Source organism: Dermacentor albipictus, chromosome 5, assembly GCF_038994185.2.
Source record: "Dermacentor albipictus isolate Rhodes 1998 colony chromosome 5, USDA_Dalb.pri_finalv2, whole genome shotgun sequence".
NCBI classification, from domain to species: domain Eukaryota; kingdom Metazoa; phylum Arthropoda; class Arachnida; order Ixodida; family Ixodidae; genus Dermacentor; species Dermacentor albipictus.
Window position 1 is genome coordinate 145,748,945 of NC_091825.1, and position 22,160 is coordinate 145,771,104.

The 22,160-nt window shown below is 54.1% G+C and overlaps 6 protein-coding genes across 8 annotated transcripts in view; 2 read left to right on the top strand and 4 right to left on the bottom strand.

Moving 5' to 3' along the window:
• Positions 1-57: 57 nt before the first annotated feature.
• Positions 58-1,838, bottom strand: foxo (forkhead box, sub-group O). The gene is made up of 2 exons (XM_065437603.2): positions 1,315-1,838; positions 58-901 (listed from the first exon to the last, which is right to left on the bottom strand). The coding sequence occupies exons 1-2, from the start codon at positions 1,639-1,641 to the stop codon at positions 278-280; spliced, it is 951 nt and encodes a 316-aa protein (XP_065293675.1). The 5' UTR covers positions 1,642-1,838; the 3' UTR covers positions 58-277.
• A 273-nt stretch (positions 1,839-2,111) lies between these two features.
• On the bottom strand, positions 2,112-8,500 carry LOC135906276 (zinc finger protein 721-like). The gene is made up of 7 exons (XM_070539462.1): positions 8,362-8,500; positions 7,392-7,470; positions 7,243-7,328; positions 5,857-6,894; positions 4,957-5,826; positions 3,901-4,800; positions 2,112-3,687 (listed from the first exon to the last, which is right to left on the bottom strand). Exons 1-7 carry the CDS (start codon positions 8,378-8,380, stop codon positions 2,342-2,344), a joined length of 4,338 nt encoding a protein of 1,445 aa, XP_070395563.1. The 5' UTR covers positions 8,381-8,500; the 3' UTR covers positions 2,112-2,341.
• Positions 8,501-8,632: 132 nt separating this feature from the next.
• LOC135906285 (protein FAM162B) lies at positions 8,633-9,350 on the top strand. The gene is made up of 3 exons (XM_065437609.2): positions 8,633-8,789; positions 8,854-8,944; positions 9,081-9,350. The coding sequence occupies exons 1-3, from the start codon at positions 8,633-8,635 to the stop codon at positions 9,256-9,258; spliced, it is 426 nt and encodes a 141-aa protein (XP_065293681.1). The 3' UTR covers positions 9,259-9,350.
• Kap-alpha1 (karyopherin alpha1) lies at positions 9,260-11,543 on the bottom strand. 2 transcript variants are annotated; one of them, XM_065437599.2, is made up of 2 exons: positions 11,405-11,543; positions 9,260-10,999 (listed from the first exon to the last, which is right to left on the bottom strand). In XM_065437599.2, exons 1-2 carry the CDS (start codon positions 11,478-11,480, stop codon positions 9,423-9,425), a joined length of 1,653 nt encoding a protein of 550 aa, XP_065293671.1. In that variant the 5' UTR covers positions 11,481-11,543; the 3' UTR covers positions 9,260-9,422. The 2 variants fall into 2 exon arrangements, with proteins under 2 accessions (XP_065293671.1, XP_065293672.1); XM_065437600.1 differs by lacking the exon at positions 11,405-11,543 and adding an exon at positions 11,156-11,398.
• A 25-nt stretch (positions 11,544-11,568) lies between these two features.
• Ccdc58 (Coiled-coil domain-containing 58) lies at positions 11,569-13,188 on the top strand. Of its 2 annotated transcripts, XM_065437607.2 has the most exons (5): positions 11,569-11,735; positions 11,805-12,077; positions 12,154-12,213; positions 12,894-12,957; positions 13,050-13,188. In XM_065437607.2, the coding sequence occupies exons 1-4, from the start codon at positions 11,673-11,675 to the stop codon at positions 12,939-12,941; spliced, it is 444 nt and encodes a 147-aa protein (XP_065293679.1). In that variant the 5' UTR covers positions 11,569-11,672; the 3' UTR covers positions 12,942-12,957; positions 13,050-13,188. The 2 variants fall into 2 exon arrangements, with proteins under 2 accessions (XP_065293679.1, XP_065293680.1); XM_065437608.2 differs by lacking the exon at positions 13,050-13,188 and having other exon boundaries at positions 11,570-11,735; positions 12,894-13,027.
• LOC135906208 (ubiquitin carboxyl-terminal hydrolase 16-like) overlaps positions 13,008-22,160 on the bottom strand; it is a 34,312-nt gene continuing 25,159 nt past the window's right edge. Inside the window, exons 11-12 of the mRNA XM_065437471.2 lie at positions 15,879-16,078; positions 13,008-13,247 (exon numbers count right to left, since the gene is read on the bottom strand). Coding sequence (XP_065293543.1) covers positions 13,038-13,247; positions 15,879-16,078 — 410 coding nt within the window. The 3' untranslated portion in view covers positions 13,008-13,037. The remainder of the gene's footprint in view (positions 13,248-15,878; positions 16,079-22,160) is intronic.

Consider the following 22,160-nt stretch of genomic DNA (forward strand, 5'->3'; position numbering starts at 1 on the left):
CGGCGGCGACGGCCTCGTGCTCAGGGCCGCCGCGATCGCGCACTCAGGGCGCGGCAATGGCAACAAGGAGTACTTTTATTTCAATGCTCTGGTCGAGTACAACAGCTAAAGGGCGTATGTACACAACGGGACGCAAGCTTAACGTCGTAGTAACAAGTGTTCCGCGCGTGGACGGACTGGCCGCTCACGAGGCACGGCGGCGGCGTAAATATATATGTATATACAACAAGTGAGGGGAGCTATATACACGGGGATACTTGGCACGGGGACTAGAGTGTCAGTGGACCCAGGGCCTGGCATGCGAGTCGAAGTTGAAGTCCAGGTTTCCGTCCACGCTGAGCTCGTGTTGAATCACCTGGTCGACGTCGCAGTGCAGACCTGGCACGGCGTCCAGGTCAAGGTCCAAGTCGTGAGGAAGGTGGTCGTTGAACGTTAGCAGACGACCCATCACCTGCGACGCGGAGGGCCCCATCGGCGGCGCGGTGTCGTGCCGGTCGCCCAGGGTCATGGACTGGGTGAGCGTGTCAGCCAGCGGGCCGGCGCCGTACCGGTCCACCGGCATCAGCTGCTGGGGCGGCCATGCAGACGGCGAGCCGGGCAGCGGTGCCAGCGGGCTACAGTGCTGCAGATCTAGCCGACTAGCTGGCGGCGACTCGGGGAACGGGTCCAAGGGGCCCTCCGATGAGGACGGACTCGGAGACGCGCGCAGGGCTTCCAGCTTCTTCTTGAGCCGTCCCCGCTTTTTCTCGTAGCGAGGTGTCTCCATAGAGGTTGCCCGGCGTCGTGCTGCCTTGCCAGGTTTCGCGTCCGGGTTCAGCATCCACCACGAGCTCTTGCCGGCACCTTCGTTCTGGACTCGCATGAATCGGCTGTGCAGGGACAGGTTGTGCCGGATCGAATTCTGCGAGGGGACAACGACCCACGCCGGTGTCAGTCTCGATCATCGCGAGGAGGTGGGTCCGAACCCCACACCGCGCACATGCAACATACCTACCCCCCTCCCAAACGACAGGCCACCTCCCCCTCCGCTCAGTTGAGCACGCGCGTTGGCATAGCGCCCGAAGGCCGCGTCGCCATGCCAACGGCGGCTCGCGAACACGCGTGGGCCAAGGTCACCCCTTTGGGTCGAAGCCGGCGAGCCATCACGTGCGCGAAAGTCACGTGACACCGAAAACGCCCCGAAGGTCTTGGCAGGAGAGGCCTGGCGAGCGAGAGGGGCGGCGCGTGGAAAGAACCCCGGCGGCCAAGTTGCGATCGGCGCAACAAGTCGTCATGGCCGTCGGGCCGCTAGCCCTAACGCCGGCCACGTCTTACCTTCCAGCCGGCGGAGCTGTTGCTGTCGCCCTTGTCCTTGAAATAGGGCACGTTCTGCACCATCCACTCGTAGATCTGTGACAGCGTGAGGCGTTTCTCGGGTGCGCTCTGGATGGCTTGCGTAATCAGGTCCGCGTAGGACATGTTGCCCCAGGCGTTGCGCCGCGACGAATTCTTTTTCGGGGCGCCCGCCTCACCGAAGGGGCTCTCCTGCGGGCCCGCCTTCTCATCGCCGCCGTAATTGTCGGGCCGCGGCAGCGGCCAAGTGTTGGAGCGGGCACGCGTCTGCGGCTCGAAGCCCGGCTCGACATCAGCCAGCCGGTCCATGGCGCGTGTCAGCGATCAGGTCCGCCGTAATCCGAGATGATCCGCGCCGTAATCCATGAGGCACAGTGGCCACCCGAAGGCAGCCGATCAAACGCGCACTATCGAGGTACGGGCACGAGTCCCCGACTGCCGGGCGGAGCCGCCGCCGCCGCGGCTGCTGCGACGCGGCTACTGACGTCACACCACGAGCCGCGCGCGCGGCCAGCTGGCGCCGCCCAGCGGCACGCGCCACAGACCGCGCGCCCAAGGCCGCTCCTCCCCGCCCGCAAGAGCCGCTACTCGAGCGCACCGTTGGGCGAGGAGGCTGCGCGTCAAGTGGCCGCTCGAGACGTGTGCGTTATTGGCATCATTCTCTATTTCCTCCAACGTTGCAAACATTCCCGCAAAAATTGCGCATACAGCCCATTCACTGAACAATCGTGATCACATCCTGCACACTTTGTGGTCACTGCAGTCCGAGCTAGCAGGCGTGTGTCAAAGCTCCTTTATTGTGGTCAAACAGGCTAAAAATGGGCAATGGAGAATGTTAACTTACACTGAAGGCATATAACAGCAAAAAGGTTTTTTTTTTTCATCATCAAAGCCACGGTTCACGCGCTCACAACGCGCGCGCACTTTAGAAAGGGGGAACAAGGACAGAACACCCGCCACCGGAGTCACTCAAGTCTGTAACAGTCAAAATAAGGATCTCAAGGCGAGGCTACAGAGGCCCTGCAGCTGCAGCTGCCTTGGCCACTGGGTCCTGCACGGCACACTGCTGCTGCTGCTGCTGCTGCTGCTGCTGCTGTTGTTGCTGTTGTTGTTGTTGCTGCTGTTGTTGCTGCTGAGCTGCGGCTTCACCCAGAAGGTTGCGAATGTTGAGCCCTGGCTCAAGGTGGCAACAGAAGGCCTTGCCACACGTCGGACAGCCCGGTATGCACAGGGGCACTCTTTGCTGCTGTTGCTGCTCCTCGGAGCAGCCTGGCTGCTGCTGCTGCTGAGGTGCTTGCTGCTGAGGAGGCATCTGCAGAAGCTGTGGAGCGTGGGTACGGCTGTGGCGCTCCAGCTGCACCTTCTGGCGGAAGGTCTTGCCGCACGGCGAACAGTTGAAGGGACGCTCGCCTGTGTGTGTCCGCATGTGGCTCTCCAGGTGGGCCTTCTGGTTGAAGGACTTGCCACACGATGAGCAGACAAACATGCGTTCACCAGTGTGTGTCTTGATGTGGCGCTCAATGTGCTCCTTGCGAGTGAAGGTCTTGCCACAGGCCGAGCAGCTGAAAGGCCGCTCCCCAGTGTGGATGCGCACGTGGCTCTCCAGGTGCACCTTCTGGCTGAAGCGCTTGCCGCAATGCGGGCAGCAGAAGGGCCGCTCCCCTGTGTGGATGCGCATGTGGCGTCCAATGTGCTCTTTGCGCCGGAATGCCTTGCCGCACACGGTGCAGCTGAAGGGGCGTTCACCCGTGTGGATGCGCAAGTGGTTCTCCAGGTGGGCCTTCTGGCAGAAGGTCTTTGCGCACGTCGGGCACGTGTAGGGCCGTTCCTTGGGCTTGGCTAGTGGCTCTACAGTGCGTGCTGTCGCGGTCCACGGGGTACGATCGCTCACAGCCATGTGGCCAGCCATGTGTGTGTCCAGCTGGGCCTTCTGGCTGAACACGAGACCACAGAAGGAGCAGCTCCAAAGCAGCTGGGTGGCACCAGCAGGCTCCGTGTGGCAGCTGCGAATGTGGCACTGCAGTGCAGTGACATCTCCAAATGTCTCACCACACACGCCACAGCGTTGAGGTGAAGGCGGGGCCACGGTCGCCACAGTAACCACCCCAGGTCCTGGCTTAGGGGCCTCAAGGGGCTCGACCACCTCTTTCTTGTCACAGACGGTGCAGTTAGAGCGGCCCTCAGCATGCAGGACCACATGCTTGCAGAAGTCATTCACTGAGGTTGTTGCGAAGGGGCAAAGGGGGCAGCGGTGCGTCGTGGCTGCAGACGGGTCCACCATGGTGGCTGTGGCTGTCGTGGTAGCAATGGGTCCCTTGTGGAGCCGCACCAGGGCCTTGGACTCCTTGGGTCCCTCTGCAAAAGGGGAGGGACGCGCGTCAGGCGAGCCAGGGCGCCCCAGCCGAGGGAGCAGCGAGCGTGTTACTTGTGGGGCCGCGGTTAGTGGGGCTCGGCATGCAGGCGGGGGTCGGGGAGGGTGGGGAGGGGTATTTCCACTTTATGAGAGAGACGTAGAGAGGGCGCTTGGGTCTGTGTGCGTGTCTGCGTGGCAGGGGGGGCAGCACCCACCTGTGGGCGGGGCGTGGGTGCGCGCGTGGCGCTCCGCGTGCTCCCTCAGGCGGAAGGTGCGCTGGCACGTGGCGCAGCTAAAGGGGCGCTCTCCAGAATGTATGGTCAGGTGGTTGAGCAAGTGGGCCCGCTGGCCAAAGGGCTTGGCGCAGACAGAGCAGCAGAAGGGCCGTTCACCTGTGTGTGTCTTCATGTGACGGCCGATGTGTTCCTTGCGCCGGAAAGCCTTGCCGCACACGTGGCAGCTGAAGGGCCGCTCGCCGGTGTGTATCCGCACGTGATTCTCTAAGTGTACCTTCTGACTAAACGACTTGCCGCACGTGGCGCAGCCGAAGTTACGCTCCCCCGTGTGCATCTTCAAGTGCCTCTCTACGTGCTCTTTGCGGCGGAATGCCTTGCCGCACGTGGGGCACACAAAGGGCCGCTTCTTGCCCCGAGGCCCCTCGGCGGTCGGGCAAGAGGACGACGAGCAAAGGGGGGGCTTACCCGGCCCGCCATAGCTAAACACCTCCGGTGGGGCGTGCGTGCGCATGTGCCCTTCCAAGTGCTCCTTATCCACGAATATAGCCCCACACACTGCACAGCTGAACAGCCGGCTGGCGTGGCTCTGCATGTGCTCGTCCAGCTCCTCCTTCAGGGCAAAGGCTTTGGCGCACACCCCGCACCCGTACAGGGTCACCGCCGTTTCTTTGCCGTCTGGGCACATGCCGCACGCCGCCGCCACCGCTGCTGCCGCAGCTGCAGCCGCTGCCTGCTGCTGTTGCTGCTGCTGTTGTTGCTGCTGCTGCTGCGCAGCTGCCACTTGGTGCAGGGCCACGTGCTTGTTCATCTCGTCCATGTTGTCCGTGGCAAACGGGCACAGCGGGCAGCGTGGCTTCTCCTCTCCACCTTCCGCCATGCCTGCAAAGGACCCGAAATCAGACCTGAAACCCAGCCCCCCTCCCCCCAACAATGTTGACCCCGTGGTGGCGGCATGCATGCACGTGTCTGTGTGCTTGGGACAGATAAGAGAAGACACTGACCGGTTGGTGATGGAGGTGGCTTTATTGCGCGCTTAGGTACAGGGTGGCACGAATGGTGGCGGGGCTGCTGCTGCTGCCGCCGTCGTTGGCTGGGGGGCGCACAGTGGTAGGAAGGGCGTCGTGGTCTTCTTGTGGCGATGCTGGGGCTGCTGCGTGGGCGGGCGGGCGTGCGTGCGCAGGTGGCGCTCGACGTGGGACTTCTGGCGGAAGGACTTGCCGCAGGCGGCGCAGTGGAAAGGGCGCTCACCTGTGTGCGTGCGCATGTGCCGGTGGATGTGCTCCTTCTGGCGGAAGGCCTTGCCGCAGGCGGCGCAGGCAAAAGGGCGCTCGCCCGTGTGGATGCGCACGTGGTTCTCCAGGTGGGCCTTCTGGGCAAACGCCTTGCCGCACGTCGGGCAGCAAAAGGGCCGCTCGCCCGTGTGCGTGCGCATGTGCCGCCCAATGTGCTCTTTGCGGCTGAAGCTCTTGCCGCAGACGGCGCATGCAAACGGCCGCTCGCCCGTGTGGATGCGCACGTGACGCGCCAGGTGCACCTTCTGCCGGAACGACTTGCCACACACGGCACAGGCAAAGGTGCGCTCGTCCGTGTGCGTCCGCATGTGCCGGTCAATGTGCTCCTTCCGGCCGAAGTGCTTGCCGCATGCTGAGCAGCCAAAGGGCCGCTCAGCCGGTGGATGAGGGGTTCCAGCAGCAGCGGTGGAGGGAGGGTGCTGCAGCGGGGCGGGGGGTGGCGGTCCCAGCAGCAGGCGAAGGCCCTCGGGGGGCCCCGGGCAGGCCCGCAGGTGCGCCTCCAGGGCACCCCGCTGGGCAAAGGCCAAGCCGCACAGGCCGCAGGCAGCGGGCCCAGCCCGCCCCACCCCTCCACAGTCGGGAGGGCAGAGCGGGCATCGGGTTGGGGGAACGCCTGCAGGTAACACAGCGGATAAGCGCCTCTAGAGCTCCTTGGCCGGGAAGAAGAGCGGCTTGGCCCCCTTGGGCGGCTGGTGGGTGCGTGCATGGCGGTCCACGTGCGACTTCTGGCGGAAGGCCTTCCCGCACGTGGGGCAGGCAAAGGGCCGCTCGCCCGTGTGGGTGCGCATGTGCCGCTTGATGTACTCTTTCTGGCGAAATGCTTTCCCGCAAGCAGAACACCGGAAAGGGCGCTCTCCCGTGTGGATGCGCACATGGTTCTCCAGGTGCACCTTCTGGGAGAAGGCCTTGCCGCAGGCCGTGCACAGGAAGGCCCGCTCCCCCGTGTGGATGCGCACGTGCCGCTCTATGTGCTCCTTGCGACCGAACGCCTTGCCGCACGTGCTGCACACAAAGGGTCGCTCGCCCGTGTGGATGCGCACGTGGCTCTCCAGGTGCACCTTCTGGCTGAACCTCTTGCTACAGGTAAAACAGCAAAAAGGCCGCTCCCCTGTGTGGGTGCGCATATGCCGCCCAATGTGCTCCTTCCGGCTGAAGCTCTTGCCGCAGACCGTGCAGGAAAAGGGTCGCTCGCCCGTGTGGATGCGCACGTGGTTCTCCAGGTGGACCTTCTGGGCAAACGCCTTGCCACACGTGGCGCAGCCAAACGGTCGCTCCCGGCCCTCGCGCGCCGCCCCCCGGCCGCCCCGACCCCCCGCTGCCGCTGTCGTAGTCGCCGCGCCGGTGGTCAGGACCCAGCCTCCGTGGCAGGCCCGCTGATGGGCCTCCAGCTGGGCCCGCTGTGGAAAGGCCGCCCCGCACGCCTGGCACGCCGCCACATGCGCACGCAGATGGCCCTGCAGGCCTCCACTGTCGGCGAAGGCCTCCCCGCACACGCAGCAGCTCAGCTTGCCCGTTGCCGCAGCCTCCGCCTTGGCCCCCATCAACTTGTCGCACATGGAGCAGTTGCCGCGGACGTCCGTGTGCACGCACATGTGCTTGCAGAAGTCGGCCACCGACTCGGTGGCGAATGGGCACAGTGGGCAGCGGTGGCAGCTGCTGGGGCCGGCCTCCGCCATGCGCCCTGCAAGGCAAGCTCCCTTCACCAGGGGCGCCGGCGCCCGCCCTGGTGCGGTCGTGGTGTGCCTGCCTCCGCCAACCAACCAAGGAGAAGAAGGCCGCTGCCGCCGGACACATAACGCGCGCTGCTCCGCCGCCGCACGACAAAAACCAAGGAGGGAAAAGAAAACGTAACAAACAAGGAAGGAGGGGGATAGCTTTCTTTTTCTTTCTCATCACGCGGGTGTCTCGCGATCGTCTGCTTGTGTGTGTGCGCATGCGGCCCACCCGAGGCAACCTCGCACCACCACCATCACCAAGGCACGCCACCACGGGCCACAAGGGAACCAAGCCCGCTAGGCGGGACACTTACCGGGTGTCGACGTGTCCGCTGCCTGGTGCTCCACGGCCGCGGCCTCAGCAGTCCCCACCGTGCCGACGCTGCTGGTCACGGGCACCCTGCCGGCAACGAGTCGCGCGCTAAGTCCAGGACACCAACCGCGATCACTAGGTGAGACTTACCCGGAGCCGCCGTTGAGTGACAGGCCTGCTATGGACGAGCCTTCTACCAGACGCTGCGCCGGCACCCTCAAAGCAAGACCTGCATACATCGGGGCGTCGATCGGTCAGCAAGCTTGCAGCACGCGCCACAACGAAGGGGACACATCGGCAGCGGACGGACCATGCGACGCGCGGCCGCCATTGGCGCCGACGGTGTCACGTGACCACCAGAGGCCCAATCACAAGCGCCGCCGACGGGAACAAAGTGAGGGAGAAGCTTCCATTGCCCGATCCCTCCCTGTCAAAGGGCCGCTTCTTGTCAGATTCCGCGATCAGGCACTTTACCAGCGTCAAAGTGACTACGAAATACACGTTCCTCCGAAATAAAGTTACAATGCCACAATTACAACAGCAGCACGCAGCCTCCACGAGCTAAACGCACGCGACGACAGCGCACACTGGCAGCTCGCGATAACTATAGACCCTCAAATTGGGTCAACAATTACGGCCTGTACAATGTGGCAGCAGCGCAAAATAACCGGCCGTTCATACGTACGACATCCTCAACGGTTTTTCCTCATAGTCCGCTCGCGCATTAAAGCACTCGCCACAGAGTAAAAACGGGAGGGGTGTATACGGCTCGTGCCGTGGCACCTGAAGCCAAGTTCGCAACGTAAGCCGGGCTAGGCTAGGCTAGGGTGCCCCAGAGTTGGCTCACCTCTGACGATATTTATCCAAACTCTTCCGTCGGCGCGACATGAAGGAAACAAGTGGGCCGCTGCGGCCCATGGCAGACCCGAGCCGGCGGGCCGCAGCAGCGGTCGGGCCGCGGCCCGATGGCACGCGTGGAGAGAGAAAAAACATCAGTGACGCGCTTTCTTGCGAGGGAAGCGTTCATTGTGTCGGCGGCCCTCACTCACCGCCTCCATCACACAGCACAGCTTGGCAAGCGGGAAACAACAAACGGAGGAAAAGCACTTCGTGCACTCACTCATCGAGTTCGTAACCATCTTCTGGATTCATAACGAATCCCTGGACTTCTCGCCGTGGTTAACAACTTGCCGACGCACCGAAACTTGCTGGAGAAGCGAAAGAAAAAGGCCTAATTGTCTCCCTCGCCCAACTTCAATGGCAACTTGGGGAAGCGTAGCCTCGCCCCAGACAATCCAAAATGTCCTCTCTCGCCGACCCCGCGGGGATTTCGCGGGGAGGGAGACCTAGCCTCGAACCAGACGAGCTTTCGCGAGAGCTCACAATTCAACATGGCGGCGTCCGTGGTGTTCGCAGTTTCTATTTCGCAGAGGGCGGCTGCTTTTTTACCGTGCGTACGCCGTTGCGTTTCAAGGCCATCGGCGGCACTTTTCGCACCGCAGTCAAAAGTTCGCTTCTTCAGCGACGACCGTTCGTCCTCTGCAAGCCGTAAGCGTAGTGAATTTGTCCTATTTAAAATAGTTCGCTTTAACGCCCTCTGCTTTATATGCAGGTCTGACGGAGCGCAAGACCGGTGCGTACGATAAGTGGATATTGGCTCTTTACAAGAGGTATCCAAAGGGGCAGGTTCCAGATTTTGTTCCGTAAGTTTTATTTTTTATTACTGGCAGTCTGTAGGAAGACTGCTATTGAGTCGATGACTCATATGTTAGTTTTTAGTTGATTCTGATGCCGAGATGTACTAGCTTCTTACCAGTGCTGATTCTGCTTATTTCGCAGGTCTGCCATCATTGAGAAGACGCGCAACAAGGCGCGCATCCACTTGAACCTAATTTTGGCGTTCTTAACTCTCATGGGTGCATTTCTGGCTGCTTCGTCGGGACGACGACGACAGGAGCGCGGCGATAGCGTTACCAAGATGAACCTGGAATGGCACGAAAAACAGAAAGGCTCATAACTGGCAGGGAAATAGTTTTATTCTCCTCCCCGAGGCTCTATGTACACAGGGGTGGCGGGGCCCCGGGCAAATAAATACAGTTTGTTTTCTTCCTCTTTCAACTCTCTCTTATGTACAAGCAGCAGCAGCAGCGCGGCGGACTAGCGTCGGGGCGGCGGACCCCGTCAGAAGCGGTAGTCGGCGCCCTCTGCGGCGGGGGCAGGGCCGAACTGGAACTGGCCGCCTTGAGCAGGCGGCGCGATGCGCGAGTCTTCCTCTTCAGTGCCGAAGTAATGCTCGATCATCTCGAACGCCTTCTGGTAGATGTCGGCGTTCTCGTGCGACTGGAGGAACTCGATCTTGTCCAGGCCAAAGCACTCCTCCACCAGCACGGCGTACGGGTTGAGCCGTCCCTGCTGCGCGTCTTGGGCTCCGAGCCGCAGGATGTTGTCTAGTCCGTTCAGTGCCACTTGCACTACTTTGGGGTCTGCCGCAGTGAGCAAGTCGCACAGCGGCGCCACGCACTCCTGCTGCACCAGAAAGCGCACCTGGTCGGGAGAGCCGCCCGACGTGGCGTTGGTGATGGCCCACGCTGCCTCCTTTTTGGTCTTCAGCTCGGCTCGCGACAGCACATCGACCAGCACGGGAAAGATGTTGGCGTCGATGACGGCCTGTATCTGCTGCCGGTTACCGGCCGTGATGTTGGAGAGCGTCCAGCATGCTTCCTTGCGTATCGACTCTTTGGGTGACGAGAGCAGGTGCAGCAGACAGGGCAGCGCGTTGCAGTTGAGCACCACCTGCGTCTGGGCGTCATCGCCAGTGACGATGTTGCCGACTGCTCGCAGCGCGGCTGACACTACGCCCTGGCTGGCGTGCATCAGAAGTTCCACAAGCCGCCTGCAAACGCCCGCGTCGATCACTGCCTGTATCTTGTCGTTGGGGCCGTCGGAGAGGTAGGACAGCGCCCAACAAGCGTCGGCCAGCACGTCGAAGTCGTTGACGTAGAGGAGGCGCGCCAGAAGCGGCAAGCATGGCTGCACCTGCTCAAACCTCGGCGGCGGGTTCTTGCCGCGGCACAGGTTGGAGAGCGCCCACACGGCGTTGCGCGTCATCGAGGTGCGCGTAGACTTGCTGATAAGCTGCAGCAGTGGCATCAGGATACCCTGTTCGAGTACGTAGTCGCGGCACTCCGGCGAGTCGCCGGCAATGTTGCCCAACGCCCAGACTGCCTGCTCCTGCACGTCCTCGTACTCCGAGCCCAGGAGGCGCACGAACACGGGCACTGCGTTGGCTTCGACCACGCGCCGCGTCTGCAGCGACGTGCCAGAGGCGATGTTCGTCAGGGCCCAGGCTGCTTCGAACTGCAGGGTGCAGTGGTCGTCCCGCTGCAGGAAGTCAACAAACCTCGGCACAATGCCCGTCTCGATGACCTCGTCGATGGGCGGGTTCGGCTCGCGAGACAGAAGTTTGCGGAACCGCTGAGTCGCCTGCAGCTGAAGCTCCGGACTGTCGGCATACAGCTGGGCCACCATCTCCGCCGTGACTCCCGCTCGCTCGGGTCCCGAGCCGCCATCCCCGTCCGATTCCGGGGCGCCCAAGTTGCGTCTTTTGCAGAGTTCACTTTCGCGCTTCAACTTGCGCAGCTGCACACCCTCTTCTTCGCGCCGCCGCCTTAGCTCTTGGGCGTCCAAGCCGGCGTTCTTGTAGCGCAGCCGGTGGCTGTTGCCGCTCCCCGCATTGCCGCCGCTCGCCATCGTCGGACCTGCACGAAACCAGTCGAAGCTCAGATCGGCCAAACTCTACGTAGGCTTAGCGCCCAATTGCGAGACGGGCGCTGGGTTCGGCAATTGTAAACTGGCACACGTGTCGTGATCTGAGCCACCAATTCTAGCCTACGCGTGCGGTCGCCCTTTCGTACCGCTATACTTGTTCCCAAATAATGCGAAGACTCCGCCGGTGTCGACGCTAGGCCTTCAGACGTCTCCGTCGCAGCTAGCCTCTAGATACTACCAGTGGTCTGCCGCACTGACCAGGGTAGCTATGGCACATGAGGCACACTTTCCCCGACTAGCAAAGCTGTCGGCTTGCCGATTGGGCATAGCAGTAAGTTACATTTAATAAAAGCGATCGTTTTCTGAGTACATCTGGAATGTGAGACACTGCATACCTTTTAATTTCCAGCACAACGCAGAAGATTCCTCCGAGCACCCACAATCTGAGCGAGTTGCATTGTGGGTACACATATCTCCGTATCTCCCTCACCATTTGTACAGTAACGGTGACACTCCTGACGAAAATAAAAAAATATTACATCCTAAATTTTATAATGTACACAGGCTATGTGTCTGAAGCAACTGATAACGAATATTCCAGTTAATAAAAAAAAGTATTTTACGAGCGTGCGGCTAGAGCGATGCCGACGAACTCGTTGAAACATGGCGGCCTCCGCATCACAAGGCGAGATTGTAATCCCATGTGACGATTTTATGGCATTCCAGGTAATGTTCAAGACTATGCTGCCTGTTTTTCCACCTTGTGTTCACTGTACCATTACCGTATACTTTCAGGAGGTGCTGCGAAAGTTTCGCCGTGTGGACGACAACATAATATCATCTTTAAACACAACTTTGCCAACAGAATCATTTGCCGCCGAGTGCGACCCCACTGGGCTTTGCAAAAACTTGTACCAAGAACTTTTAAACGCTTACGCTCAACGGGACAAGGCCATTAAAGGGTGCCTGCAGCAGTCTAAAGACAAGTTGGACCATCTTCAAGAGCTGCGCGCGGCGAAAGGTGACGAGCCGGCCACATTGAGGCAACTTCGGAAAGAGCAGTCCAAGGTGGGTGTCTGCTCACTGAACAAGTTACGCGGCCAAGACTGGCTGCTTGTGAACGTGCTGCTCTTGCGCCTTTCAGATTCGTATGTTGCGGAACGAGCTAAACGTCGAAGAAGTTGTCAAGGACCGCAGTTTAAAGGTGGGTTGAGTATCCGAGCCGCTGAGAACGACATTGCAGTCTTTCAGGCCTGATATTCAAGCGAATTCCCCGTGGGCTCGTTAAACACCAGCGCGTAATTTCCTAACGGATAAATATGTTCTGTGTTGTCACTAATGACTTATTGGTGCGCGGTTAAACCGCCAGTGCCACGTTCACTTGAACTCGCGTACTTTATTAGTACTTTTTATATGATAAGCAACGGTCGCAACAGGCAGTTCGTAGCTGCAGAGGACACGTGGGAAGATGATCATTTACATCCTATAAATTGCAGGCTGGTTTCCAAGAACTTTGTTAGGAGTCGTGCGTCGTATTGCTTTCAGTTTAGTCTAGCAGAAGAAAGCATTTTAACAGATTACGAACAGTTCATTAGTGCCGATTTATAGCATATTTACTCGTGATTGCACCCGAAATCATAGTTGTCCAGAACATGCGCCTTCTGTGCCCAGGATCAGATTAGCAACAGTTAAGAGTTAAATTTAGCTGTGAATAGCCACCTATGAGCAGGCATAGTGACATGTAGATTAAGTTCTTGCATTATGGGCCTAGTAGACGTGATAAAATGTGAAAGATTTTCAACAGTTAAAAGCACAGTTTTTATATAAAGATAGTATTTGCTGTGAATTTGTGGCTAACACCAAGGTACAACACTGTCTGTGTAGGTCTTCCACGAGCGATGCCGGCTCTTCTACAGCCCACCGGAAGTTTGATACGAAGGAACATTAGGTGCCCCCAGCTACTGCTGCTTTTTTTTGTAGATACACTGAGCAACACGATTTTTTTTTTTTTAAACGGACTTGGCATCTTTATTCTTGCAGTGTGTCAGCACGACAGTAGAAGAGCAGGTAAGCTTGGCTGGCCAGCACCTTCTGTTGTGTTGCGGGCACCACTCTACTGTCACTGGCATGGAACCAGCTCCCACCAGCACCACGCACATAGGCTGTGTAGTGGCCACCTGTCATCCTGCCAGCATGTTCCACAACTCCGTAAAGAGTATAGGTTTCTGAAGCCTTAACCTGAAAAATAGTCAAAAGGACAGAGAATTTTCAACACAGCGGCAACAAAATAAACATCAAAGAATGAGTGGTTTGCTCTCGCTGCATACTTTATTTGCAGCTCTGAAAGTAAATTCTTTTGGCTAACAAATTGGGAGGCACAAGAAGGCCTCCAGCAATGGGCACCCCTGTTAGGCTCACAGGCTCTTACAGAACTGATAAAATATGCACTGTTAGATGGAAACACAATGCTGCCTTACTGTGTATATAAACACAAACTATGCAAACAAACATGGAGAGGTTGATCGCAAATTGCACTCATTTTGTCCGTGTTTTCTTGCATGGGCTGTATTTAACATGCAGTCAATAACGCTAACAGATCACAGCACCCACATTTCAACTTCTCATTTTACTTGTTCTGCACCAAGGACAATTACTATCGGCACTTGTGAGGCATCGGATCTCGGAGAAAGCTGAGAGTTCCCACAACTTGGTATTTGATTTTCAGCCTGCACTAGCAGATGCAATTAGCATAGTTTAGTAACTTTTTACTGGCTGCACATATAAACTTTGTTGAAATGCAACTTTTTTGCAAAGCCTGTAGCCACAAAACTTTTTATGATGACTGTACGTCACTCACCTTACTCAGGCCAGATCATGTAAAATCATGCAGTGCACATGGCATGCCACCTACGAAAGGTAACGTTGTATTTGCTTTTGAAGTCTAATTTGTTCTTGCACTGCAATCATGAGTTCTGTGACAAGAATCTTCAGTGTGACAACTATAGACCAAATAGCGGCCGGTGTAGTTCTCAACTATGCTTTTATATTCTAGGGTGTTATGTGGCAAAACCATGATTTGATTATGAGGCACGCCGCAGTGAGGGACTCCGTATTAATTTTGACCTGCTGGGGTTCTTTAACGCGTGCATAATGCACGATACATGGGAATTTTTGCATTTCACCCCCATAGAAATGCAGCCGCCGTGGCTGGCATTCAATCCTGCACCCTCGGGCTTGGTAGCTCAATGCCATAGCCACTATGGCGGTTTGAGCAGAGGTTATGTTCCCTTTCATATTGATGTATACATATCAAAATGCCAAAATGTATCTATGTAATGATAAGTGAGAAATTTTTGTCTGTGCTACAGAACTAGACACTGGAGAGAGGACATGCACAACTGTGCAGACACCGTGGCGCCAAAGAAAATGTCTGTGTAGACCGGACATTATTTCAAAAGGCCCGAAATCTATTCTCAAACATCTCAAAAGGCGACGATGAAAGGAAAGCGAGCTAGGCTGGAGAACCAGTGCCATGTCCATACTGCCACGTCAGGGTTCACTGGATGATCATGCCCTGACACCTCTGTGCTGAACCTCAACTGCCGCACACAAATATATTAAGGGTGTCCCCACAATATAAGTCTATCAGGTCCTGAATTAGTGTAACAAAGAGTTCTGTCACAGACTGCAGCAAAGAACCTTCCTGAAATGGTCACATGGTGGCAAGGATCTTTTACCCCACCACATTCGAGTAAACAAGTTCCTCAGAAGCTAGTACATTCTAATGGGACAACTTAATCAAGCATAATGTTTTGTCATTGCTGTATGCACTTGGCTACTGTGGGGTGAGCATGCAATATTGATCTACTGTGTTCATTGCCCCTGCGGAACAGTTGCCCTGTCTGTCAGTTATCACATAATACAGTCGGTGCCAAGGACCTGCAGCTTTATGGTGAAGCTGCTTTCGCAATGCTCTCTTATGGTACATGCTAATATGAGAAAAAACAGGGAGTCACTATCTACACTAAACAGGGTGATCCAGAGGCAATTTCCTGCTTCACAGTTTGTATTAAGCTGCACCCGGCACCAGTCTACTGCGAATAATTGTGTCTAAAATGCATGCACAACAGTGAAAACAACAGATCAAATTAGAATCGGGAAATATTTAAAATAAAGCAAGTGGTCATTACACTAGTCAAAAAATTCATTGACAATTACGACACTCCATAATGCGAAATTTGGGTGCAGCTCTATCATCATCAGCCTATTTATGTCCACTGCAGGACGTCATCTCCCTGCGATCTCTAATTACCCCTGTCCTGCACCAACCAATTCCAACTAGCACCTGCGAATTTAATTTAATCACCCCACCTAGCCTTCTGCCTTTCTCGACTGCGCTTCCCTTCTCTTGGCACGCATTGTGTAACTCTAATGGTTTACCAGTTATATAACCAACGCATTACATGACTTGCCCAGTTCCTAGTACGTAATGTACAGTGCAAGAATATCTATTGAAGTCTCCAAGGGAGTCTCTTCATAGTGCGCAAACTTTTCTTCAAGACTAACGTCATCGGATTAAATATAATGTGCATCTTCTTCAAAGTAGACTAATGTACAAGTATTGTGTGTTAGTGCTGATGCCCTTCGACATAAGTAGGGTGTTAATGGGCATCTGAAATGGGATTTGGAGTCTCGTTGAGCTAGATAGAAATGGCACTCTACTGAAACGCTAAAGCATTTCAAAAGCATGCCAAGTCAGTTGCTTTGATACAAGGGCCACCAAGCTACGAGAATTTCACGCAACAGTAAGGCAGTCCATTTCATACACAGCTTGGCTTTTTTATGGCCTAGAAGTAAGATCGTGCTCACCTCTGCATCTCTGCAGCAGAATGGTGTCACGTCAAGCTCCACGGGGAATGGCACATGCTTCTGTACCTTCCGCAATGTAGCACCCTGCTGGAAGCGCTTGAGGTGGAGTGTCAGGACACGGGGGGTCTTGAACACTTGCAGCTGCAGGCTTGCTGCCGCACGTGCAGATTTGCAGCCCTCACAGTGTAGACCATTGGCCCCTGCAGGTCACAACACGCACACACCTCATTTCAGGTTTCTCTCTCTCTCTTTCTCTTTTGTCATAAATAGAATGTTCAAACCCTGTAAACACTAGAAAAAAATATAGGCAAGGGGGAGAGCACCCTAAATATTTTCTATACTTGTTTATACAAGCCAGTTTCAGACCTATGGGGGTATTCTGCAAGTGAGCACCTAGTGGACATGTCCATTTCGTGTACTGTTTGGCTGGGAGCACCTGTCTCCTTCTGATGCGTAACCCAGCCCAGCAAATTAGAACTTTAGCAGCAGATGAAAGGGATATGTTTCAAAGGCAGACACTTGCAGAATACCGTCCCTGGGAGGCGGATGTGTTGACATCATGATATGCTGGCTCGCTTAGTTCCTGCAGAGGCTGCAGCTGTCACACGTAAATGCAGCCACATGTGTTCAGTGTCATGATAATGTCAACGTTAGTCTCAATTTCTTCCTGAATGGACCTTCCCAGTAGCGATCTGCACAATCACGCGCTGACAGTCCGCCGTTCTCTGCGGGCGCCCCGCGCAATATAAACAAACCAGTGCTTTCTCACCCTGCTGTTTGGAGAGTAGATATTGCTTTCTAACGCTGGCACTTTTTTATCCCCGCTTTCTCGACAGGTCGCCGTGAGTTCATACATGCACACAATAAAAAGAAAGGCTTGCAAAGGAAAGGGGCAAACAGGTTTGAGACTTACCATGGTGCGAGCGCATGGCTGCCAGTCAAGGAGTAACAAATTTAGCAACAACAAAAAAAGCAATGAAAATGGTGCTTTGCCCACTGCAGATTAGTCTCGGGTATGTGCACTGCTTCCATGGCTCTCATTCGAAAGAAACGGGTGACGGGTCGGTAGGGGAAGGATTGAGCGACGAAGAAGTTTCGTGCATGGGTTTTTTACCAGCGAGGGCCCCAACGCCCATTATCACTTTTCTTCAGCCAGCCTTTGTGATGTTGAGTTAGACACGCTCGTTGGACGGCCTTGTTGAGAGCCATGTAGCGTTCTGCATCCCCTACGCTTCACGCAGCTTGTGATATCTTCTTTCGACTGCCCACAAAATAAGGGAAAGAAGCCACTGCACTCAAAATTCTGTCTTAACAAGAACAGCAAGATTCCGAGAATGGTGGCATTGTTCCTATTCGAAGGACTTCAAGAAAGGATCACATTTTAGTGCAGGGGGGGGGGGGGGGAGGAGGCAAGACAAACAAGAGAATGTGACCAGCAAACGATAGGAGGTTGGTCTCTCAGGTTTTCTTACAGGTTTTCTCAACAAATTCAAAGCACTGCTAACTGCTGCGACCAGTACATGCTCGAACAAAGACCTTGCCAGCCACCTGAAGAGAACGAACTGGCGATGAAGTGAACGATGCATCTGATTGGTTTGGAGTGCAAACTCTAGCCAATGAGACACATGATCACCATCGTCACCTCCCATTACCAGGGGCGACTGGTGAGCGCAAAGCCACCGTCGTGAGCATAAGGCTCCAGTATGTGTCACACAAGAAAATTCAGCGTGGATATGGGAAGAAAACGAAAGACACTGTACAACTGGTGTAAAGAGCATGAAGATCTCCAGATCATAACGAAAGACAGTGAAGGAAGCCGCGCATTAGTGTGCAAATATTGTAACACCGAGATGGTCACCAATCCAGCAATGAAGCCCTACGACCGAATTCGCGAGCATCTAGCGCCATTTCATCTTAAGAAGTTCAAGATGTCGACCTAGAAAGCTAAGAACGCGGGAACATCTCAGCAGACGTTCTTTGTTATGTTCTGTAGACAACATGCGAAAGAAACTGAAGCGGACGGCGTAATCTGTGACTTTGTTCGTGCCCTACCATACAGCAGAATCAGCATGCATCAGGCGGATGGACCTCTGGGGGACTTCGTACGCAAATACTACAAGGTTGCGATGACCATGCCAACAGGACAAAGACTTCGGCTGAAATACCCGAAAGAAGCTTTTGACAGACATGGTGAAAATTCGCGATGATGTGCGAGATGTGAAAGTGAGTGTCATCATCAACGAATCCCCAATTATCACTGGAGTGCCTACCATCAACACTCTCCTGTACTACTATAGCCAAAAAACCATGAAGAAGCAGGTTGTTTTGGTCGACGTCGACAGAGCAAATGCTTCGAACAGCTACACGGTGGCCAGCGTAGTCAGCAAGGCTCTCCTGACTGCAGGCAAGACGTGGAAAGACGTTGTGGCTGTAGCCACAGACCCGGCAGAGCACATGCGAAAAATGGTACGTGAAGTCTGTCAAACTGAAGGGATTCAAATCTTGCAAATGAAAGATTCAGCACACCTGATTCATGTGAGTGTTGATCATGCCATTTCTTTACCATGCATGTCAACAGTTCGACCCATAGTGATCAAGTTTGGAGTGTTACTTAAGCACGCTACCAAGCTCTACCAAAAGTACACCGAAATTTGTACTTCTAGTAGCCTCTTTAGACTTGATGTCAAGAAGCCACCTTTTGTTGTTCCGAATAGATGGCAACACTACTACAAAGCGCTTGTGGTTTTCACAGAAATGTGGAGCTCGTTAATGGAACTTGCTGAAAGCTTGAATGATAGCAGCAAAGCGGAAGCTACTCGAGTGATACTTTCTGAAAAATAAGTTGTTTATGCGAAGGCAATCCTGATGAGAGACACACTTGGCCCCTTTTTAGCCACCCAGAAAACGCTTGAAAGCGGAAAACTTCGGATGCCCTGCTTTGATCACCTGGTAAACGTCAAGCTGCAGCAGACTGTCAGCGGGCTTTCAAAGATGATCGGTAAAAGTGATCAGGCCAGAGCTGTTTTGTCTATGTTACCCAAGAACAGCGCTACATTAGTAAAAACGTGTCAAGAGTTCTACACGAAACTCGCCACAAAATGGCACTTCACTGTTGAACGGAGCATCTCAGACAAAGATGAAAATCGGCTAACTTTGTGGAAGTTGGGAGCCATCCTGGATCCATTTCAGAAGCGTCTGTTGGGGCAGTCATTAAGTGACTCCCGACCTCTCATGTTCGTAATCGACAATGTATATTCCCTTCGCGACGAGTTCGACCAATACTTGCTGGAAGCAAGCCCCGCATACACAGCTGTCGAACTCATTGAGTATTGGCCTGACTCCACCACTCGCTACCCCAGGCTGGCAAATGCTGCACTGACAATAGTGATGCCTAGCTAATGGAAGCTGTGATGTGCAGAGAACTTTCTCCCAGCTGAGGTAAGTTCAACGACCGGACAGGTGTCGAATGGAGACCGACATGATGTGCATGCAGATGATAATGTATGTAAACAAGGGTATGTAAAAAATCGATGACCAGCTTTTCGTGAATAAAATGTTCCATTTCTTAGAAGTATGAATGTGTGATGTTTAGTGGCACAAAGGCCAGGTATGGCCAAAGAGCGCCATGCCAGTGTTAATGAGTTGCAGAGGAGTTATGATTGCTATGAAGTAGATGCAACGTGGCTGTAAAGGGGCCTTAAACAAAGTCATTGAAAGTGCATAAAATCTATGTGTAATAAGATTATGGGGATGATAAATGACGGGAACTATGAGCATTAAGGTGCACTGCGAGAGAATGATGCAATATACAGGGTATGTCTGATGCTAAAATTGGCTATAGCACTACTGCCTCATTAGAGCCCTTGAAACACAAGGGCCTGGAGGTATGTGCTATCGAGGGTAACCTCTGTGCATTCTCTGGAAAGAGGATGCGCTGCGAATTTAATGGGCTTATTACATGTAGGACAAGATAATTCAAGAAATCGAGGACTGCTTTGGCATTAAAAAGGGGTTCTTTCCCAAGAAACAATAGCCAGGGATGCAATAACGGTATGCAAGAGGAAAATGTTTCTTCCTCTCAGCTTCGGCTTCCCGACGCTCCGGGAGGACAGTCAGCCTTACAACTGGTTGGAGATTCATTTTCAGCAAGTAGAAAATTATGGGTCCCAAATGTGTGTCCTATTCTGAGATGACAGAATAAAACATCTGTTCACCGTGATTTTGTTGCGGAGGGCCAAAAATCTAACTGTGGCTTTATCACATGCAGTTTATTATTTATTTCTGAATCCCACATATGTTGCCAGTGGTTTTGCAGTTTCTTTCATAAGAAAGGCTTCAGATCTGTGACAAGGACAGCAGTGGTGTGATTAACAGCATGCGATGCAATTGGCATGGCCATCTGGTCCGCCAGAACATTACCCTCGATTCCCCTATGGCCAGGTACCCAGCATATAATGATACTACCCAGCATATAATGATACGCTCGACACAGGTAGGAATAGAGCTCAATAAGTACGGGATTTTTATGCTTACAGAGTGACATCAAGGTCTTCACAACACTTCGGGAGTCTGTTATATTACTGCTTTTTGGAGTTTTGATTTCCTTTTATGCTTCACAGCCGAAAATAGTGCATAGGCCTAGGCCTTAAAGATACTTGTTTCCAGATGCAGTACATCGGATTCCAACAAGGATGGACCGACGGTTGCATAGGACACCCCAGCATGTGTTTTGGATGCATCTGTGCAGGAGTGCTTGTACTGGATTTCTAGGAAATACATTCGGATATTGACCTCTGAAGTGTGCTTTGTAACTTCTAGAAAGGATATGTCACATTCCACCGCCTGCCACTCCCAAGAAGGTAACAGCTTGATTAGATGCATTAAGCAATGCTCGAGGAGTGGGACATGCATTTCATCGCTAAGCTCCCTCACACACAGCGAGAAAGGCTGTCTTACAGAGGGACGATTATGGAAATGTGTAGCACACATCATGTCGTTAACAGCCTTAAAACATGGATTATTAAAGGGAAAATCAGACATCCACCTGTTTGTAGCATTTGCTACAAGGAATACAGGTTCCTTGAAAGAAAAAGTCTCGTAGTTGAAGAAAAATTCGTCCTGGTCCGGGCCTCGAACCCGGGACCACCGCCTTTCCGGGGCAGCCGCTCTACCATCTGAGCTAACCAGGCAGATAGCAGATGGCAGGGTGAAGTTGAATTTGTCAACAACTCGAAGCAAAGGCAAGAGTTTGACGGAATATTGCTGTGGAAACCCGCAAGGTGGAGAATAGTAATTATTAAAGAGAAAACCAGACATCCACCCGTTCGTAGCAATTGCTACAATGAACACCTATACGGGTTCCTTGAAAGAAAAAGCCTCGTAGGCTTTTTCTCCAAGCTCCAAGAGGATATCACCACTTGCCATCCTTGATGCTTTGTAGCCTGGACCAAGATCCTCAGTTAAAGACTTGGAAACTAGAAATGAGAAGATTGTTCGCACTTGTTTATCTGATTTTTTCAGAGTGAATGATGAGGAATCGTGGGAAGTGCGGTCTTTGACGTTCGAAGTACTGGAATACATCTTCGGTACGCCCTCTTTTCTGAGGGCGATCAGGAGGGGGGGAGGGGGGGGATGCATCCTACAACGGGATGCTACAGGGACTGTAAAAACAGGTTCTGCAAACGCCAGCTGCACGTTGTCACTATAACCAAATATGGAATAACCTAGGTTGGCTATTCACACAAGGTTAACCCTTGCTGCCTGGTAAAATGGAAGTACGGGAAGCCAGGAGAAGACAGGAAAGATGGAAAGTGAGAGAAAGACGAAGGTTGGAGGGAGAGAAAGACAGGAAAAGGCAACTACCGATTTCACCCGGGGGGGGGGGGGTCAGTTCGGAGATGCCGTCTACGTGAAGCCGAGGCCAAAGGGATGTGTTGCCTCTGCCAAGGGGCATTAAAGGTCCAAACACCCGGGATCGGCTCAACTCCCAGAATCCCACTTTCCCCGGACACAGCTACATGTGGGAGGGTCCAACCCTTGTGTGCTTGGGTACGTGGCAAAATGCCTGCTGACGCTGACACCCCTGCGGGGCATTTCTTAGAAGTCATCAATGGTCTTTACTGTCATCATTACTGATTCATTTCTAAACAAATGCCTAATTTCGGAGAGTATTTCCTAGAAAACCCCGATGTCCCTCCCGACTACCAGTTTGAAATGAACACCCATTTTAAAGCATTAGAGTTAAGCCCGTGATACCCTCTGATAAAATGAACTGAGTGTATT

Bases quoted from the DNA above. Each gene is read 5' to 3' on its own strand.
- LOC135906276 (XM_070539462.1), bottom strand. The intron at 6,895-7,242 runs GTAAGTGTCCCG...CTTGCCTTGCAG, and splicing joins AGCGGACACGTCGACACCCG to GGCGCATGGCGGAGGCCGGC. The intron at 3,688-3,900 runs GTGGGTGCTGCC...CCCCTTTTGCAG, and splicing joins CACCCACGCCCCGCCCACAG to AGGGACCCAAGGAGTCCAAG.
- foxo (XM_065437603.2), bottom strand. From the start codon at position 1,641: ATGGACCGGCTGGCTGATGTCGAGCCGGGCTTCGAGCCGCAGACGCGT. The intron at 902-1,314 runs GTAAGACGTGGC...GTCCCCTCGCAG, and splicing joins ACAGCTCCGCCGGCTGGAAG to AATTCGATCCGGCACAACCT.
- Kap-alpha1 (XM_065437599.2), bottom strand. From the start codon at position 11,480: ATGTGTACCCACAATGCAACTCGCTCAGATTGTGGGTGCTCGGAGGAA. The intron at 11,000-11,404 runs GTATGCAGTGTC...GGTTTCGTGCAG, and splicing joins GTTGTGCTGGAAATTAAAAG to GTCCGACGATGGCGAGCGGC.
- Ccdc58 (XM_065437607.2), top strand. From the start codon at position 11,673: ATGGCGGCCTCCGCATCACAAGGCGAGATTGTAATCCCATGTGACGAT. The intron at 11,736-11,804 runs GTAATGTTCAAG...GTATACTTTCAG, and splicing joins ACGATTTTATGGCATTCCAG to GAGGTGCTGCGAAAGTTTCG. The intron at 12,078-12,153 runs GTGGGTGTCTGC...TGCGCCTTTCAG, and splicing joins TTCGGAAAGAGCAGTCCAAG to ATTCGTATGTTGCGGAACGA.
- LOC135906285 (XM_065437609.2), top strand. From the start codon at position 8,633: ATGGCGGCGTCCGTGGTGTTCGCAGTTTCTATTTCGCAGAGGGCGGCT. The intron at 8,790-8,853 runs GTAAGCGTAGTG...CTTTATATGCAG, and splicing joins CCGTTCGTCCTCTGCAAGCC to GTCTGACGGAGCGCAAGACC. The intron at 8,945-9,080 runs GTAAGTTTTATT...CTTATTTCGCAG, and splicing joins CAGGTTCCAGATTTTGTTCC to GTCTGCCATCATTGAGAAGA.